We start from the raw sequence: 20,378 nt of genomic DNA, 5'->3' as shown, positions 1-20,378 counted from the left end.
CCATTTTAAATGAAATATCTCCAGCGACATTCATTGTAAAATTTTATTCACACACTGTGAATAGAAGGGTCAGTACTGTGCAGCGCTTTCACGCGGCGTTCATCGATTAAGGGGCTGGTGTGTGTTTGTATAGCGCCTTTCTTTTCGTGACCTCAAACTCATTTCAACCGCTACGGCGGCCATTTTGCAGCCCGAACGCTGACCACACATCAGCCGGGGTAGAGAGGGAGGGACCGCTGAGCCAGGCCAAACTGGGGCACTGCTCTGTGGCAGGCTAACGGAGCCCGGCTGGGCATCTCTCCAGGGCTCTTGGGTAAGCACCACGGGTAGCCTGATGAACACAGTGTGCCAGGACCTCTGTTTAACACCTCGATCCGGAAGGCGGCATGTCCCGCTCCCAGACGCCCTGCCGACGGTGGCGTCTGGCCAGGTGGTCGCAGGTTCCAATCCTTATGTGGCATAGACAGATGCTGCCTCATGGACAGATGTTAATGGATGAAGGTTTGCAGTGTACGTGAATCACTCTGGATGAGGGGATTCTGTGAGACGTGGAAGCAGCGTATTGGGGGTAACGTGGCTGTTATGAATCCACAGCACCCCCCCCCCCCCCACCCTCCATCTGCAGGGACATTATTCACCCCGGTCTGTTCACACGTCTATTTTCCCTTCACTGCTGTTGTTTATGCTGTTGTCTGTGACATAGCAGCACAGCTCTAACTGCTTTGGGGGGGGGGAGGGATGGGGATTGGTGAGGAGGTTGTAGTTCCCAGGGTGACCCTGCCATGTCACTTTTTTAACCCCGCCCCCATCCCCCCCCCACCCACGAGGGGGAATTCTACCCGTCAGTCAAACGTAAGCGCTTGGACCCGGGCGGTGCGGAGTCTATTCTTAGAGCGTGGGGTGTCAGAAGAGATGCCGCGCTTGGCGCTTCTCGGTGAGGTAGAAGCGCTCGACAGGTCTCCTCCACAGCGCTGGAGGACAGCGATATCGCGTCTGGCAGGGCTTCAAAAGTCATCCCTCTTCCTCTCCTCTCTTCTCTGCTACCCCTCGCTTTTATCACCGCTTAAAGTAGCGGTGAATTATTCAAATGAGCACGGCGGAATATTCTCCCGTGCTATTTTTAACTCAGCGCCTGGTTGGCTGCCAAAAAAGCTGTGGGTTTTTTACGCCGGGTTCCCCCCAGTGAGTCTGCCACCGTGATCCGAGTGTGTGTGTGTGCGTGTGTGTGTGGGTGTGCGTGCGTGTGAGTGCATACTATATGTTTCTGTCTGTTTCTGTGTGTGCGCGTGTGTGTGTGGGTGTGCATGTGCGTGTGCGTGTGTACGTTTGTGTTTGTGAGCGTGTGTGTGTTTGTGTTGGTGTGGGTGTGTGGGTGTGTGCGTGTGAGTGCATACTATATGTTTCTGTCTGTTTCTGTGTGTGTGTGTGTGCGTGTGTGTTTGTGTGGGTGTGGGTGTGGGTGTGTGTGTGAGTGTGTACTGTGTGTGCGAGACAGCGAGGGAGAGATATATCAGTCTTTTATAGAAAGCGATTGTTCTGGTTATTGTGTGCTCTGTGTAGGCTGTGCCCTGTGTAGCTCAGTGAGAGAGGCACGCAGGGGGGAAACCCTGTTTACAGAGAGACTCCCTGGTCCTCTGCCATGGGCCTGGAGCCTGTCAGCCCTACCCTGGGCCTGTGGGTCCTTCTGACACACTGCGCTTCTGTTTACTGTGAGGTGGTTCTGCTCAGTGTGGTGTGGCTCTGTGTGTTGGTGTGTGGTTCTGTTCGGTTTGGTCTGGTTCTGTGTAATACTACATGATACTGTTTGGTATGGTGTGGTTCTGTTTGGTGTGGTGTGGCTCTGTGTGGTGGTGTGTGGTTCTGTTCGGTTTGGTCTGGTTCTGTGTAATACTACATGATACTGTTTGGTATGGTGTGGTTCTGTTTGGTGTGGTGTGGCTCTGCGTGGTGGTGTGTGGTTCTGTTCGGTTTGGTCTGGTTCTGTGTAGTACTACATGATACTGTTTGGTGTGGTGTGGCTCTGTTTAGTGTTTTGCGGTTCTGTTTAATGTGATCTGGTTCTGTTTAGTGCGTTGAGGTTCTGTTCACTGCCACATGGTTCCGTGTGCTGCTATGCGGTGCTGCACCAACAGCGGGACAGGCGGCTTGTTGTGTTACCGCGGCACCATACGACGATGCCAACAGGGGACACTGCAAGCTGTTCCTCGCTCAAAACAAGGCTTAGCAGCAGCCCCTCCAAACAAACACTGACAGCCTAGCCTGGTCTGTCCTCCCTAGCTCCTCATTAGGCACCTTTCCTGTGACCATGAATGGTGTGTGAGAGTATGTTTAGACCCCGTACAATTACACATGGTAAGACTATTGGATAGCCACTGTGAGCTGTCACACAGCACACACAGCCGCATATTAATATTAATATTAGGACGCCGTAGCCGTATGGACCTTGTTGTGGTAATGTGGCACGCGCTTATTAATATATGCGGCGTTGAATGTAACAGCGTCGCCTGCGAGCAGAAGCACGGCCGCGGGAAAAACAAACACCGCCCCCCTGCGCACCACGCTGAGCGGAGAGAGAAGGATCTGGACGGCGCCCAGGACACTCTCACGAGCGGCGGCGTCCCCTCGGCGGGCGATGACGTGTATCGTGCTGCGCCGGGCCGGGCCGGGCCGGGCCGCCAGGAACTCGGGGAGGGGTGCGGAACGCTAGGGGCAGCAGTGGGGGGCCAGGGGGCGGGGAGGGGGGAGGGGGGAGAGGGGTTGGGATGTGTTGGAATGAACAGAAGGGTGTTTAGGCAGATGGCGGGTGTTCAGAGGCGGTATGGGTACGGAGCCGCTGATTGGTTGGTTGGTACGGCGTGTTGTTGTGTTTTTTTCGGGAGAGCGGGAGAGGGGGTTTCTGTGGCCGGCAGCCAGGGTCTGCACAGCAGGTTTCAGCCTAACTGCCACACCTGCCACAGGTAGAGTTCAGGGAAGCCTGATGATTCAGAAATGTGGCATGAATTACTCTATGTCTCTATTCTTTATTCACAAGTCCTCCATTTTAGTGACTGTGTTAGTATTACCAGTTTGTTAGGAAGTGTGTGTGCTGTTCTTCACAAGGTTTGTGGCTTATAATATTTATATGATGGAAGAAGAGATGTTCCATTTGATCCAGTCAGTGAATCTTGCTTTGAGCTGAATTTAAAAATGTGTTTCTAAATCCAAAAGGCTTTTTTGTCATGGCTCAGAAATTCCAATTAAAACCAAGTACCCAAAGCAAGCCGGATCACTGTGGTTTGTTATCCTTGTTTATTTACCGTTACACTGGCTCTTCCTGTGCAAATTGCGGATCCTACATTGAGCGGTATCTTCTGAACCACAGCTTTTTTGATGGTGGAAACCCAAGTTTGTGTTATTCAGCCAGTAAATATTTGTTCCTTAAAGGGATAGTTTGCGTTCTGGGTTGTTGGATATTATTTCAGTCTTATTGTAGGTTTTGAATTGGCCCAGGCAGTTTCTTGTGCACACTGAAGGAAATATTTATGCATTTGCAGAGGGTTAATGATGGCCAACCAGCTGTAAAATGGCTGGTGCTGAGAGTGAGCTATTATTTTAGCAACTGTGCCACAACCAGCTACCTGTGTTAAAATGAATCAAATGCAGAAACATTTCATTACACGCCGGAATCAAGATACTCCACTTGGGATCCTCCTCATAGCTTGGCTTAGACCAATGAACATATATGTGTTTCGCACGTTACCGCAGGAGGGTTATGTCATCTATCTGTCTGTTCTCAGCCTCATTAAATGTTGATGCGCTGAGCTTCAGACTGGATCGGGTCCTGAATTATGAATTTGCAGAATTTTGTACGCTTTTAAAAATGATACGCTTTATTTTTAGAATGCTTTTCAGGCCATAGGTTCAAAGTGCTTTGCAGAAGGCCATAATAAGAAAACGCTGGCATCCAGGGGAATCCCAGTTGGGAGATCACATGACTCACTGAGCCTTGGTCACATGACTGATTGTCGCTGGATATGTAGCATGAGAATGGATCTGCACATTATTATCAGTATTAGTATTGTTATTTTCATTATCATAATAACAAATTAGAACAGAAGTTTTCTTTATGTTTCTCTGTAAAGAACCATTGTGACAGTACTCTAAGAAGCGCTATGCAGAGTGAATTAAATTGAACCAAATTGAATTAAAAATAAATGCATCAAATTAGCACTCAGCATATAATTGTCATCATACATATTTTTCCAGTGAGCACCCAGCTGGTTATAATTTAAGGTTGTGTGGCAGCTGAAGTCACATTTGGAATTTATTGAGTTGCATTCTGGATGAGTGGAAGCCTGTCGAAAAGTTCTGCAGTCAAAAAAAAAAAAAAAAGTTCAGAAAAAGATGTGGCCGTAACAATAATGAATAAAACGCAGCCAGCTTCCGACGTTGCTGTGGATGCCAAACACCCAGTGGAGCGGGGTGACCCAGATAGTGTCACACCGCGTGAGTCATGCTGCCTAAAATGTTACGCCAAGACAGGAGCGGCTTTCTGAGATCCGGGAGGAAGGAGCCTCGATCAGTCACTCCTACAGCGCAGGGCTCTCATCTCGTCTCAGACTTCAGAAAATATAAATAAAACATGGGTCTGAGTAAACTAAAGAGTAATGGGACTCGCCGTTACGGCCTGGCTCCACCCACAATGCACAGTTTTGAAAAATGCATCCTGGGGCGGGTGGGGTGGGTGTGTCCAGTCCATCTCATTTGCATAACGTGTTCTCTATGCAAATTAAGTTGTACAGAGTAGCTGCGCCCGGCTCACAAACCTCGGATCAAACTGTAAAACTGGGCGTTTTCAGATCAAATATGAATGGAGATTTAGCAATTGCATGGCCTATTTCTCACCCCTCGTGTTTTCAGAAACATGTTTTACGTGTGTGGACTGTTTCAGCGGAATATGAGAACGTTCATGAACAGGCCGCCATGTTTCTCTGATTTGAAGAAGCTGAGATGAAGCCCTTCTAGCCAATCAGGTGCTGGCAGTGTTCCGCCATGTTAAAAACTAAACAGACCAATTTGTGGGTGGCGACAATTATCTGGATATCTTTATTGATATTTATATGATGTAGTAGTACCTCCAAAGAGGTACTCTGACATCGTGATTGGGGCGGAGCCACATTGGAATGCAGGAATAATTTTTCAAATGTTAGAGGGAAGCATAAAACATCTTCTACTGGTTTTTTCTGCCAAATGTTATTAGTTCAGAAATGTTGAAATAACAGCATGAATTAACGTGTTTCATTATAAAGTAGGCCTGTTTACAGCTAAAAAAAAAAGTGATCTAGGCTGTAATTACCCTTTAAGCAGCACAGGTAATTACCTATATTGTATGCTCAGAAAATGGGAAAAAAATTGTTGATAACCATGAAGGCAAATAGAGTCAGTAACCCCTAATTATGTCTCTAGGAGAGTTAACTGATGTTTCAGTATGTCTTTCAAAGAAACGCATTCCGTAATTTTTTTATTTTTTGGCTGTGATGTATTTTCTGGTATAGCATGAGTGAAAGACTAATAGAGTCCTGGCTGATGGCTGATATCACATGGGTGTTATAATGATGGTGCCCTCAGTACAGCTCTGATGCACATTTCAGCTTAAAACTGAAATGATTCAGCTGCAAACAGGGGAAATTACTGAAAATGTGAAACCTCTTAAATCACTTTGAGTAAAGGTGTCTGCTTAGCAAATACATTTTTAAATGATAGAGTAGATAATGCCTCGCGTGTTGTGTGCGAAAAGGCACTATAATTGTACTCAACCTTTTCACCTTGAAAGCTGAGTTTACCTGTCTGAAACCGTTGGCCCCCGTCGAGATTTACACCAAAGATTTCCAGTGGTCAGTCACCTTTTGTTTAATATGTGAAAGTAAGCATGCGTGAGGCTGTCTATTGTTGCAGAAGTCCTCTCTTTAGCGTCCCCAGGCTAACATTAAAACTTTTAATGACTTATTTTAATGAGGCTTGTGGGCCCAGCAGGCACATTCCGGCCTAAATGTTCCCGTCCCGACCTTGCTGCGGGACGTCATTAGGATTGGGAAGAGGGGGTCTCATTGTACAGCTCACAGGGACCAGAGAGCGGGGGCTGGCTGTTCCCCCAACCTGCCCAGGGAGGACGACCTGTTCCGCAGCCCTCCAGCCAAAACTGGGGCCCCCCACTCCCCTGTACCCAGTCTGCGTGGACGTTTGTTACCGCTGACCGGTTTGGTGAAACGGCACAGCCAGGTCAGAGGCGTCCTTTCGAGCGTTTGCGCCGACGGCGGGTCTGACTCTACCATCGTTCACTGCAGGAAGGGGCGGGCCCCCGGGCGTACTCCAGACAGGTATAACTGATCTCAGCTGAATGCATTAGCAGGTAATGTGAACAAGAAAAAACAAAAAAAACTCACATAATGAGAGAAGTGAGATTCCACACACTGCCGGTTACCCAACACGGTACCGTTTTTTAAACGGCTTTAGGCGAGTGCTGTGAGTACGCTTTTCTCAATGAGATGCACGTCAGTGTCTCCGAGAATAGTCCAGTAAAGGCCCCACCGTTTCACACTGGGCGAGATAACATGTGAGCGAGTCTGCTGCCTGACTCAGAGTCCAGCGGTGTGCTGAGGCTGTCTACAGTGTCGGGTTCCCAAGGTTACGGCTCACGCAAGGGCAGACTGCAGCAGCATTCGCAGCGCGGAAACGTAGCAACGGCGGCGTTAGCGATATGGAGCTGTGTGAATATTGGAGCGGACGGATGGAAGCGGGAGGAGGAGGGAAAGGGGGAGAGGGGTCAGCGATTCTATTATACGCATTAGTGCTGAGTGCTAATAGGATGCTGTGGAGGTGTGGTCCTTCCTCCCAAACTTAATTACCTTCATCAATCCCAACATAATTCTCTGCATGATTGTGTTTACCATGATGCTTGCATATCACTGTTGTAATATTATACATCTATAATATTATACTTATTTTATAAAAATGCTCAAAAATGGCAATAGGATAAAAAATATTTTGTCTGATATGCATTGGGACTCGATAGGCATATGCATATTTCAACAACATGGCTTAAGTTATTAACAGACCATTCAGGACTATGGTTAAAACTGAATTAATGATGGAATATATTTGAATGATTCATTTCTGGATTAATTTCCTTCTTTTATTTTGTAAAAAAAAAAAAACTTAAATAATAAAATGATAATTCTTTAGAGAATCAGATATATTCTTTACAAATAGAGTACATTGCATGAATCAAAGCTTTTTTTTCTGAGTTTCCATGAAAATCTAATTATTGTTTGCTTTTTTCATAAATTAAATTAGGACTGAAGCGTGTGGGCGTAGTTTCCCATGATAACCGGGAAGAATCAGTCCCATCAAATATGGGTTTCCTCATTACTGTGGGGAGTTCCGTCTGCAGAAGCAGGAACTCTCAGTGCTGCTTTATAGGCATTAAGAGAATTTAATTATGTGGGGGATGCGTGATCATCAGAGGTCTCCTTGGTGAGTTTCTGTCCTGTGTTTTTGTACTGAGTTACGGTGAAGTGACGCCACACCTTCCATTAACCTCACATAGGGTTTCTAGCTCTTGCTTTTTTCTTAATATTTACATCCCTACACGTTAGCCATATTAGATTTACCACCATTTTGAATTATGCACAGTGAAAGTCTACCTTCTCCTCCCTAGTTAAGCAGATTTGCATGAAGCATGTCACGAAACAGTACATTTGGTTGATGATGATACATTTGCACTTTTCTTGCTTTTGGTGCATGCGTCCTCAACATTTTTATTTTATTTTATTAGATTTAAATATGTTGTGACACTGCTCTGTAATGCTCTATCAGAGGCTCTTGAAACAGCTTATCCAAGCATCTTAAAGCGATAACTGTCCCTAAAATCAAACACTTTCACCTACAGTATGTCCTCCTTCCTCATCATCTGCTTGTGTATTCAGTGGCTTTTGTGTGCTTACAGTATTTGTGCTTGACCCCTGTAATTGCTGCTTGCAGCTATATCTTCTGTTTGTCTATTTGACTGCCATAGTAAGGTTATTTTAGTTCCCTGAATGAGCTCGACTGAGGTTAATAGGTTGTGATTATGCATGCAGGGCGTGCTGTTCATTTGCCATATTAAAACTATATCGATTCCGGCCTACTTGTGGCCATGCGTGGAACTACTGAAGCACCATCAGAGCTGAGGTAAAGAGCCATCAGACCTCTTGACTTCCTGCCAAGGAGAACTCAAATAAATCAAGACTGCAGAGGAGGATCGTTCATATTTACCTGACGTAAATCTCTGTTACAAGTTACCGTGCCAATATTACAGTGCTCTGACAACAGGGAGCCACAACAGGGGTTGTTGCCGGGAGACGTGAGGAATATATCGAGGCTTTTTAAGAGGCGCCTGAGCTTGATTGACAGCTGAGTGTCTGGCAGCAGTGATAGTGGGTAGGGCTTGGGACAGGACTGTAGTCATTGACTAAGCGGTCAACTAACACCTGATTCACACATAAATTCTTAGCAACAGAATGTGTTTTGGGCAATAATTACTTTTTGCGAAACAGTATGAAGGAAGACAATTACACAGGCGCTTGATAAACTTGGGCTTTGGCGTCAGCAGCAGCCTGCGAGCTCACGTTTGACATGCGGAGGCCTTTTCTTGTTTCTGCCTCATTACGAAGACCTGCGTGAATAAACAAGCCTGTCAGTTCAGGACCAGATAAGGCTGGCAAACAAGATCAGCATGGACCATTCTCCCAATGTTAATTTGGTTCTGTCTCATCGCGGCTGACAGTAAATGAGCTGGAGTAAACCTTAACAACCCCCCCCCCCCCAACCCCCTCCCCTCGCCTCCCCGCACCACCCGCCAACCCAAAGAGTAAGCTCTGCTGTTAATGTGAATCCTGAGGGGTCTGTCGTGCAGACTGTGGTACCAAACTTCCTGTCTGCTTTTTTTTCTTCTTTTTTTTTTTGTTGCAGTTTGTGGCCTTCGCGTCCCTGTTCTTCATCCTGGTCTCCATCACCACCTTCTGCCTGGAGACGCATGAGGCCTTCAACACCATCATCAACAAGACGGAGCCGGCGCGCAACGACAGCCAGCCGGACCCGGGCCCGCACTACGAGATCGAGACGGACCCGGCGCTCACCTACGTGGAGGGCGTCTGCGTCCTCTGGTTCACCATCGAGTTCCTGGTGCGGGTCACCTTCAGCCCGGACAAGCTGGAGTTCGTCAAGAGCGTGCTGAACATCATCGACTTCGTGGCCATCCTGCCCTTCTACCTGGAGGTGGGGCTGAGCGGGCTCTCCTCCAAGGCCGCCAAGGACGTGCTGGGCTTCCTGCGTGTGGTGCGCTTCGTGCGGATCCTGCGCATCTTCAAGCTCACCCGCCACTTCGTGGGGCTCCGCGTGCTGGGCCACACGCTCCGCGCCAGCACCAACGAGTTCTTCCTCCTCATCATCTTCCTCGCGTTGGGCGTGCTCATCTTCGCCACCATGATCTACTACGCCGAGCGCATCGGGGCCAGCCCCACCGACCCCACCGCCAGCCACCACACGCAGTTCAAGAACATCCCCATCGGCTTCTGGTGGGCCGTGGTCACCATGACCACGCTGGGCTACGGCGACATGTACCCGCAGACCTGGTCGGGCATGCTGGTGGGCGCGCTGTGCGCCCTGGCGGGGGTGCTGACCATCGCCATGCCCGTGCCCGTCATCGTCAACAACTTCGGGATGTACTACTCGCTGGCCATGGCCAAGCAGAAGCTGCCCAAGAAGAGGAAGAAGCACATCCCCCAGGGGCCGCAGGCAGGGTCGCCCACCTACTGCAAGCCCGAGCTCAACGCCGCCTGCAACAGCGCCCAGGGCGACGCCTGCCTCAGCCCCGCCAGCCGAACGCTGGAGCGACACAGATCCGGTGAGACGCGCCGGGCCGGGGGCCAGGGGGCGCAGGGGGACAGGGGGACAGGGGCAGGGGGACAGGGGGACAGCGGGGCCAGGGGGCCAGGGGGGACAGGGGGACAGGGGGGACAGGGGGACAGGGGTCCTGAGGTTGAGGGGTTGATTGGTCCAGGGGTGCAGAGGTCCAAGGGGGCGTGGGCCTTAGGTTCAGCTCTCAGCTCATTGGCTACTGAAGCCTGTCTGTGAGCCCAGCAGCGATGACCCCCAAAGGGGAGATGCTGCCCCCATTTAGTGAGATCCAGGAAAGAGCCCCAGATTTTGTTTGTTTTTATCTTCCTTTTCCCTTTCCTTTCCCTTTATACAGGCTGCAGGCAAGTTTAAAAGTGCAGCAACAGGGGCGATGGAGATGCTTTCATTTGTTTTAATGGTCTTGTGGTTTGCACTTTAACTGTTTTGTCCGCAGTACGCCGGCCTCCCTTGTGTGATGTCTCTTCTGCTGTGTTCTTTGTAATTCAGCGTGACGTGCTCCTTATGGGTGCGAATGCACGTGAGCGTCGGTGTGTGTCTCCTCTCCCCTTGCTATGAGCGATAATGAGATTAATTAAATGCAGTCTTGCTGAGGGGCATGCTTGACAGCTAGCTGCAAAGATATGCATATTACGCCAACAGGATGTCAAGTAATAACTAATACGCCAGCAGGATGTCAAGGAAACAAAGATAGATTAGAGGGGAAATAAATGCACTGTACACTTCTAAAGATTAATGTGGCCAGGACATGTTCATAGGTGTGTCCACAGACGTTAAACGAGTGTCTGTGCTGTGTGTGTGTGTGTGTGTGTGTGTGCATGTGTGTGTGTGTATGCATGTGCTTGCCCCAGTGCTGTCTGCTGACTGCAGCGGAGGAAGTGACCTCACCATGTCCCCCGAGGAGCGGCTGCCCATGCGGCGGTCCAGCACCCGCGACCGGAACCAGAGGGGCGGGGGCACCTGCTTCCTGCTGGCGGCCAGCGATTACAGCTGCCCCGCCGATGGGGGAATCCGCAAATCAGGTAGGGGGGGTCACTCCACCGCCGGGGAGGTCCAGCGAGCGGCCATGTGCCAAAACACCCCCAAAATCCAGGGATATACATAAGAGCCAATCATGCCATAGCCTCCATCACTGACTGGAGAACATAGGCTTCAGCTTGCTGTTGTCCTAGCAAGGGCATCTGCCAAGCAACTGACTTACTTATATACAATGCACGGGCACTAGGATCAGTCTGCAAATCTTTGGGTAAAATGAGGTGTGTAACCAAGGGCAAGAGAGGAACGTGTTTGTACCCCTGTGTAAATTAAAGAGGGCACTCCTGTACCCCTGATATACGCAGAGGCCTGGGGGGAGTGGAGGGACACACTGTGGGACTGCCACACACACGCACACACACACACACACACACACACACACACACACTCACAGCACGCACACGCAACCACACACACAACCACACACACACACACACACACACACGCACACTGCACACACACACACGCACACACACACACACACCACGCACGCACACACACACGCACACACACACACACACACACACGCACACGCACACGCACGCACACGCACACGCACACGCACACGCACACACACACACACACACAGACACACACGCACGCACGCACGCGCGCGCACGCACACGCGCACGCGACGCGCACCCGCCCGCGCACGACACCACGCACGCACACACACACACACACAGACACGCACGCACGCACGCACGAAGCACACGCACACACGCACACGCACACACACACACGCACACACACACACACACACACACACACTGCCTGGCTCAGATCAGCCAGGCAGACAGAGCGGTGCTGAAGGGCATAGTCACTTATCAGCGGAACCGGCCAATCGGACCCCGGAGCATTTACCCGACCGGCCATTTTCTGCAGAAAGTGTTTTAGATGTATTCCTGCCCAAATGGTGCCGCAGTTAAAATGTCATTTGTTTCACATGCAGGCCCAAAGTAATGAAAATATAAAGACCCTGAAATGGCCTGTCCTCACTGTCCATGTGCATGAGCAGTGAGCTATAATATCTATAATTAGATTTTTATAAGGCAGAAAAGGCCATAGCTGCAGTTTGATACACTATCAGAGATTACATTTTCCTTATAAAGAGCATATGAATTGCTCTTAAGGAAACAGTTTATATTATATATATATATATATTTTTTTTTGCATCTAATATTTTTTACATCTCCCTTAAAACCAAAATGTCTTTTACACAGTAATTAAACTTTATCTCAGTTATCACAAAGTCAATTAGTAATTTCTGTATACTGTAATATGGGATCCCAGTAAGACTTTTAGGCAAATTGCTAACTGTCAGGACTTAATTAGCCCTGGTATAAACCCAGTGCTCTCATTGGCTAGGAGAGAGATATTCACATGCCTTTGAAAAATTATACTTTGATTTGACTTGGGAGAAACAGCTATCTGGCAGTGCCGTTGAATCCACACAAGGATTATTTTTGCTCAGGGACCTGCTGATGGTGAAATCCAGCCTGGATTAAGGTTTTCAGTCTTCCTCAATGTTTGGTTTAATATTGATCATAACAGAGACAGAAAGTTTTCGGCGGTATGACTGCACCCAGGACTCAGTTCAATGCACAATGCTTCTAAATTCCTCATTTGAATAACTTCCTGAGAATCCCTGTGGTCACATGACTAGAACCTGTGACCTCACGCGGGCCTGGTTCTGCAGGTTGACTAGTGGAGCCCAGGCTCTGCGGCTGGCACAGACAGGTGCATTGTGGGTGGCGTGGCGGTGGGACACAGCAGCGGTAGAGGCGGGGCTCCTGGTGTGCTCGCACCCCGAGCGTCTCTGTTCACGGCACAGGGGGGTTTTGCATAAAACATGGAGCCCTTCCTGCGCCCGCTGCCTTTTGTTCTCCTCTCCTTCTGATCTCCCTCTCAAAGCATCCGCTTGTCACCCAGCGTACATTCTGTGAAATAAATGCTAATGAGTCCCCCTCGTTCTGCCAGATCCTGTCTGTACAGGAGAACAACGCTCCACGCACACAAACACGCGTGCATGCATGGACGCGCACACACACACACACACTCACACACGTACACACACACACACACTCACACACGTACACACACACACACACACACACACTCACACACGTACACACACTCGCGCAAACACGCGCGTGCACACACACACATACATACACACATACACACATGTGCACACGCACATATACATACACACTCATACACGCACGCATGTATAAGCCTGCATGTGAATGCAGACCACACACACACACACACATACACACACACACATACAGACACACTCACGCTTTTTAAACAGCATTAGCAATGTTGCTTCAAGGTGTTTCTTCTTCCCAGAATACACCTGTTACCTTGACACACATGAGCTGCATCTCTAACGCCAGGAGAATTAGTCACAAGTCACAAATCTGCTTAATCTGAGATGAACTGAGGCAATGACTGGCTCTTATATCAGATAAATAACATCAGACTGTTTGTTATCATTAAAAACGTGTTATGATCATTGTCACTACTTGACATTCCCCTAAATTTTGGCTGTGTAACTGATTTTATTTTGAATGTTTTGGCTTATTGATGAGTGCTGTTAATTGATTGATGCATATTCAATTTTACAAAACACCTGTCCATTAATTACCATGGAAACTTGAAGCGTCAAATTTTATTAAACTTCATTCACACCTGTACAAGTAGATTTTCTACCCAAAACACGGTGCACAGTGAATCCCAGTTTTGTATCGTGTAAACAATAATGGAAATATTGAATTCAGCACTGTGAACCTTTTGCGACGTGAATTTGTTAAAAAAAGAAGGAAAAGAAAAAAAGAAAAACTTTCTGACCTGAAACCCAAGCAATGGTCATTACATCTTAATTAATGGACACTTGCCTGTGAAGCACCGTCTGTGAAGGACACGTTTACGACCCGTGCATGACGTTCGTTGTGCTCCACCCTGTGTCCTCGTCTCTGTTTTTATGGGCTGACTCGGATCTGTCTGTCTGTGTCTGTGTGTCTGTCTGTCTTGTGCATTCTCTCGCATCGAAGGCTATGAGAAATCCCGGAGCTTAAACAACATAGCGGGCGTGGCCGGCAGTGCTCTGAGACTGTCCCCGGTAACCACGCCCTTCGGCTCCCCCTGCCCGCTGCGGCGGTCCCGCTCTCCAATCCCGTCCATCCTGTGAGGACGGGACTCCGCCCCCCCTCCCCCCTCTCTCTCCGCGTCCTGCCCCGGGACGCTGGCCCTGCTTTTATGGGCACTGATAGCCTAACACGACCCGTGTATGGAGTAAACTGTGCATTTTAGGGAGCGATTACTTTGTGGATTCGGATTTTGATTCGGATTAAACTCACCCCCCACCCCATCTTTAGCTGTTGATATGAGCATCATGTTTAGGGTTAGTTCTTCCCCTTAAAGTCCTTCTTACAGAACTTAAAGGCAATAAGAAAAAAAAAAGACTCTCTAGCTGCTCTAGATTGCGTAGAAAAGCATTGCATTTAATCAGGGAGATCGTGTGCAGGTAGTGAACAAAATAAACGGACACTGTAGTGTCGACATCATTTGGCTCAGTGCAGTGTGTACGCAGTGAGAATGCCGGCCTCTGGAATTCTGCGGGCGGAACGCTCCACCGTTCTTCCGTGAGAAAGCCGATCGGCTCACGCGCAGTCGCTCGGGAAACGCTGTCTCGGGCTCCGTTCCATAATATCCCGTATAAAAGATTTGGGTTTGGATCTGGTGATGACTGAAGGCTTGCTGTCTGTGGACTGGGGCGCTGCCGTCTTGGAGGAAGCTCCTCTCTGCAGGGCAGAAATGCTTTACCGTGGGATGAAAAATGAATGCTCACTTAGTACCAGTTAGCAACGATTGACATTGGCCTTGCCTTCTAGGGGTAGGAGCGCACCCAAACCTTGGCAGGATCATGCACCCCTCTCCATCAGGGGAACACCAGAGCCCTTCGTAGATGGAACACTGCTGCGTTTCCCAGTTTTTGTTCAATACCTGTACATAGCTTTATATATATTACAGAAAGATGTGCTTCCAAAAAAAGATCAATTATCAATCACCATTACCATCGGACCTCATGTCTGGGACTTCTCACTATCTATTTCTATTTTTATTACATTTTTTCAACCCGGAGATGTCCCTGGAGCCTTGTCTCGATTCACGCACACGCCCCCCCCCACCCCCCCTTCCTCCACCCCCCTCCACTCCACCCTTCCTCACTCCGCTCTCCAACTTCTGGGACTCTCGGAAAATCGTTGTTTGCATGGACCATCCTGTCTCATCGTTTTTAAAGCACTGTCTCACGAATGACGCAGAACGAACGCGAAACGCTGTGATTCCGGGGACCCTGAATGTGCACTGGGCCTGTGTGTGTTTGCCTGTGTGTGCATTGTGCCATTTTGTTGACGGGGGAATTGGGTGGGTGGGGAGAATGGGGCGTGGGGGGGGGGGGTTGCGGAATGTTCCGGATGGCTGGGCTTGCATGCGGGGTGTTGCTGCTGTCCTGGGCGTGGTCCCCCCCCCCCCCCCCCCCCAGACCACACTGAGGTGTCTCCGCTTGTTTGCGCACAGAGAACTGCAAAGACGTTGTCTTTACGGGTTACACACAAGCAGAGAGCAGCGCTCTGTCTTAAAGCCTGTGTGGGGGGAAGGCCACAGAAGCACACGGAAAAGGTAACGCTGTCCTTCTGACTCCCCGTCCCGACACAAACCCGCCTTCTTTCTGCTGTGCTCTTGCCGTTCCCAAATTATTATTATTTTATTTTTTCCATTTTGTTTTTGTGCAGAGGGGTAATTCAACAACGCTCATCTCTGCAATTCTTTTCAAATCCAGTGCTGCTAATTGTACATTAAGATATATATATATATTTTTGTCTGCATTTACATAAAGTTTGTTAATCGAACATACACTTACAGTGGTAACTTTATTAGGCGATCAATGTAGCATCTGATCAAACACAGGCGAACACAGACCCAGTTGTATGCACACACACACACACACACACACACACACACACGCGCACACCTGCATTCCTCTTCAGTACGACGTGCCAAATTGGTTCAGTGTACTTGTTAAATCCTGGAGTCCTTTGGGACCTGCTTTCCCTGGACCCGGCTACGTTGCGGGCATGCCTCATTTTCAGCTCCAATCAAGGAGGGAATTGGCTTTGTTCCAGCAGCGATATATCTCCCATGATCCTCTGACAGGTGTGTCATACAAGAACGGACCTCACCCTACATGTTACCTATAGTAACAGCAGCACGGTTGCTAAGCAACTGGCACGTTCAGATGTTGAACGGCTGGCTCTGAACTGCACAAGCTCGGATGCAAACACACACACACACACACACACACACACACACTCACACATGCACATATGGACACTATTGATTGCTAATAAAAGCTATTATCGATAGACCCTGTGTGAAAACAGTTACATTTTAGATGATATAATTAAGTTGTTGAATTACCCACTGCATAGTGTTTTAATAACTCACATTTAAAAAATCTGAGAAGTATAACTGCATAGATGTACATATATATAAATGTAAACTTAAAATGTTAAATTATATAATATCTGTACATAGATTTATCCTCACAGCATGACTCTGCATGCCAGTTCTTGTAAAGTATGATGATATATTCCTGCAGAAGCATTTCTGATATTTAGAGATGTATACTATTGATATATATTTTGATGTCATATTTATTTTGAGAAAAACAAAAGTCATGGATAATCAAATTAATGGCATATCTGATGCTGCTGTTATCGACCACAGAGCTGTACCACGTTATTTGTGAATTAGAACCCGCAGCCCTGCTGGATGTTGGATTTTGGGGTTAAAACGCGGCTGTCAGTGGAAGAACTCTTACCGGGAGGGCAAGGCCCGGATGGAGAGACCGGGAGGACTGGGATGGGATGCCGAAGGGACGGTTGGCCAAAAATGGAAGCAGGGGAGTCCGGTCCCAACCTTTTAAAAGACAGCTGTTGCTACTGACTACAGCAGAAAAAAAAAGAAAAAAAAACTTGGCAGTTGCCTTGGATACAGCCCCAAACCTTAGGACGGATGCACATTTGCTGACCACACGTCAGTTAACAAACTTTTTTTTTTCTCTGGCCCTGATGGTGGAGGATTACCAGCACTGCGTAGGATACCTGACAACACTAATGCGCTGCTATGGGTTTGCTGCAATAAGCGCAGTTATGACGTGTAAAACTGAGAGGGATTGTTCCCATAATTTGAGATACATATATACATATATAGAGAGATAGAAAATAATTCTATACTTATACTGAGGTATGAAAAGTGCGTTATTATAAAAAGACATTAATAAGTGTGACATGGTCATCAGACTTTTATTTATGACAGTATTTTTGTGGATCCTATACTATAAGGAGTTTTCATCTGTTTATTTTTTTATGTTTTATGTTTTTTCATTAAAATGTGGATGTAGAGCAGTGGTTCCCAGCCGTGTTCCTGGGGATCTGCCATCTTGTGGGTTTTCACTTCCACACTAACAAAGCACACCTCGCTCGTCAGCTAGACATCTCGGTATGCTGCTAATTAGTAGAATCAGGCGTGCCAAATTAGGCTTGAAATGAAAACCAACAGGATGGTAGATCTCCCGGAACAGGGTTGGAAACCACTGATCTATGGAGAGAAAAAAAACAAAACAAAAATCTGATCATTGTGTCTCTGTACTTTCACTCATTTTTTGAAGTGCTTGGTCTATGCTGAAAGACTGTCGAGTGAATGCTAACCTGTGCACTGTAATGGGGGTCTTTTGGTGTTGTGTCTGTTTCAGGTGTGTCTGGATTTACTCTCTGTGATCTTGTCCCTGTGCAGTACCGACTCTCGCTTCCTCTGCAAGTGTATTTGCAAACTGACGCCTCAAGAATTCAAATTTCGCTGCGACTTGATTCGCTCTTTACTTTGAGCAGTGAATTGAAGCGTTGTTCTACCCTTTCAAAATTGAGTTGGGCAATCACTGGAACTAACAAAAGTTGCATTACGAACTGAAATGAAACAACATAGCATTTGCTTAACACTATATTTGTAACTCAGCGTTTCGTGAAATCTGGGCCGAATGCCATTTAATGGAGTTAAACATAGCCTGTGTGTGAAATTCAGTCTCAGTGCAAAGTGTCTACGCCTTACTGTGGAATAAAATATGTATTTTTTAATGTTTTAGGCTACATCGTACCTTTGGGAGTTACTCATAATGACACATATCATAGTAATGAAAAAATAAACAAGTTGCGTTTGGAATGGCGACAGACACACTTGCTTAAGTTCATCGCTTGAGGTTAAGGACATATTGCTTCGCGGTAAGATTGAATCCTGTCCAATTTCTCTACAGTATGTGTGGCATAATTCTGTCTCAGGGTGATGTCATTGGTCACATGATGAGCACTTATGACCTTTCACATGACTGCATACAAAAAATAGCCTCTTTGGAGTTGGGATGGGGTGCGGTGGGGTGGGGGTCAGGTTTTATTTGCTGCTGGTTTGGGACTTTTGCACAAAACCACCGAATTTCAGTTCCACTGAGTACGAAGGGAAACTCCCAGAGGCTGAGATTTTGCAAGGTTTAGAAAACACTTGGGCTGCACGTTTGGTTCTTGTCCTCCATTTCTATCCGTCTTCAGTGAAAATACACAAGAATCAAAATCAATTTGCAATAATGATGCAACACACATACCAGTTTGCACTGTGATTTTAGTTCTGCGTGAGTGACATCGTTTAAAAAAAATAGCTCACTTTCTCCCTGGAAAAAAAAAAAAAAAGAGGCTGTAGGTTTCTCTCACTCCTGTGAAGAATTTAAACGTTTTTCATATCAGCTATTGAGAGATTAGTAACTCCACGTTGGAGTGTTTTGCACACTGCTTGTGCATACTGAACTATTGCCACTTTATTGCCCCCCTCCCCCCCATTCCCCCCAGCATAACCCTCCATGGTCTGGGCAAAGAACTTATCTGGGATGTAGCTTTCTGTGTGTTTTCTCACATATTTCTTCAAAAAATAAAAACAAAAAAAAAATTTTAAGTAAAAATGAATCTTTAAATGTACCAAGGGCACTGCCTGCAGAGCATTCCAGAGGAGATGATTTACTTGCATTTTCCGTATTAAAAATATGTAAAGAGAAATTTTTATCTGATTCAATATCATGTATTACTGTGTCTGCTGTGGAGTTGGTATCCTGGTTACGTGTCTGTTATGAAGTCATGGTGATCCAATGCTGTGCTTCACTGTACAGTCCTCAACTGTCAAAACTATGATCCGGGACTTTTGTTTAGTTTTATTTAATTTAATTTTTTTTTTTGTTTGTTAGTTTTTTTGTTTTTGGTGTTTAATGGACGTGGGGAGGTTCAAGTCTGTATTGTGGAGCCGATTTTTTGTGTGTATTCTGGAGTGCATGCACAGCTGGAGATGAGCTCATAGGATCAAAAATGTAAGAATGACATATTTCACATTCAAAATGATATGTGTAGAATAAAAGTAAATGCCATGTGAGAAATTCACATAAAAATATTTATCATTTTAAAATGTTGGTTGTTTTCTTTTCTCAAGCACGTTTTGGAGCAAGCTACAAGTGTGCTGTTGGTGCGAGAAGAAAAATGGTATCTGGCAAATCAAGGAATCTCTGTCCAGTTGGCATTAAGGCATTTTCCATTTGTACTGTAGGCTTTTGTACACACACACACACACACGCACACAAACCATTAACTTCCCACACAGATTAAAGGCTTTAAATTCCAAAAGCTGATTTTGTTTCACTGAGCTCGTCTGGAGAAATGAACTTTCCGGCGAGGATTACAAGATGACGGCGGTGAAGAACGACGGCACACTTGTGATGGTTTTTGTTTCACCATTTTTTCTGTCGTTCTCTGCTCCTCTTGGTTTTTGCTCCCGTTTCTCTGTCTGCGTGCGTTTAATCCTCCTCAGTGGTGTCTCCCACAGGAGCAGAGTACCCACCACTGCCGCCTGCTATCTTCACTCCCATCACCATGGAAACAGTCCCCAAGTCAGAGAGAAGTAAACAGCTGGGGATGGAGGAGAGAATTTTACAGAGAAGATATCAACATGCACCCCCCCTCCCCCCACAACACTTTCCCCTCCACCAGCACTCCTCACCAAACCCCCCCACAACACTCTCACCCCTTAACCAGCACTCCTCACCTAACCCCCACCCCCACCCCCACAACCAGGCCTGAGAGAATTATAAAAATAAATGCAGTTTTTTTTCTTTCAAAAAGCTGTATTCCGTGGGCAGAATTTTTTTTATAAAAAGAGAGATCGTTACTATGAATATTGAATTGCTTTGTCGCATGCAATCAGGCTTAAAAGCCATCTTCTCTTCCAGGTCCGCATGCAGTAATGACCGCACGGAT

At 47.2% G+C, this 20,378-nt stretch overlaps 1 protein-coding gene across 3 annotated transcripts in view; it reads left to right on the top strand.

The window, feature by feature from the left end:
* Window positions 1-18,789, top strand: part of LOC135245689 (potassium voltage-gated channel subfamily C member 2-like) — a 42,107-nt gene extending 23,318 nt beyond the window's left edge. Inside the window, exons 2-5 of one of the 3 annotated variants that reach the window (XM_064318918.1) lie at window positions 8,989-9,922; window positions 10,785-10,955; window positions 15,556-15,657; window positions 16,765-18,789. In XM_064318918.1, the coding sequence (XP_064174988.1) occupies window positions 8,989-9,922; window positions 10,785-10,955; window positions 15,556-15,617 (1,167 nt within the window). In that variant the 3' untranslated portion in view covers window positions 15,618-15,657; window positions 16,765-18,789. Of the gene's footprint in view, window positions 1-8,988; window positions 9,923-10,784; window positions 10,956-14,027 lie in introns of all 3 variants that reach the window. The other 2 variants (XM_064318916.1, XM_064318917.1) reach the window with 2 other exon arrangements.
* Window positions 18,790-20,378: the final 1,589 nt, after the last annotated feature.

The sequence above is a fragment of the Anguilla rostrata genome, chromosome 19 (assembly GCF_018555375.3).
Source record: "Anguilla rostrata isolate EN2019 chromosome 19, ASM1855537v3, whole genome shotgun sequence".
Classification (NCBI taxonomy): domain Eukaryota; kingdom Metazoa; phylum Chordata; class Actinopteri; order Anguilliformes; family Anguillidae; genus Anguilla; species Anguilla rostrata.
The sequence above is the reverse complement of the archived record's forward strand: the minus strand, read 5'-3'. Positions and strand labels throughout refer to the sequence as shown.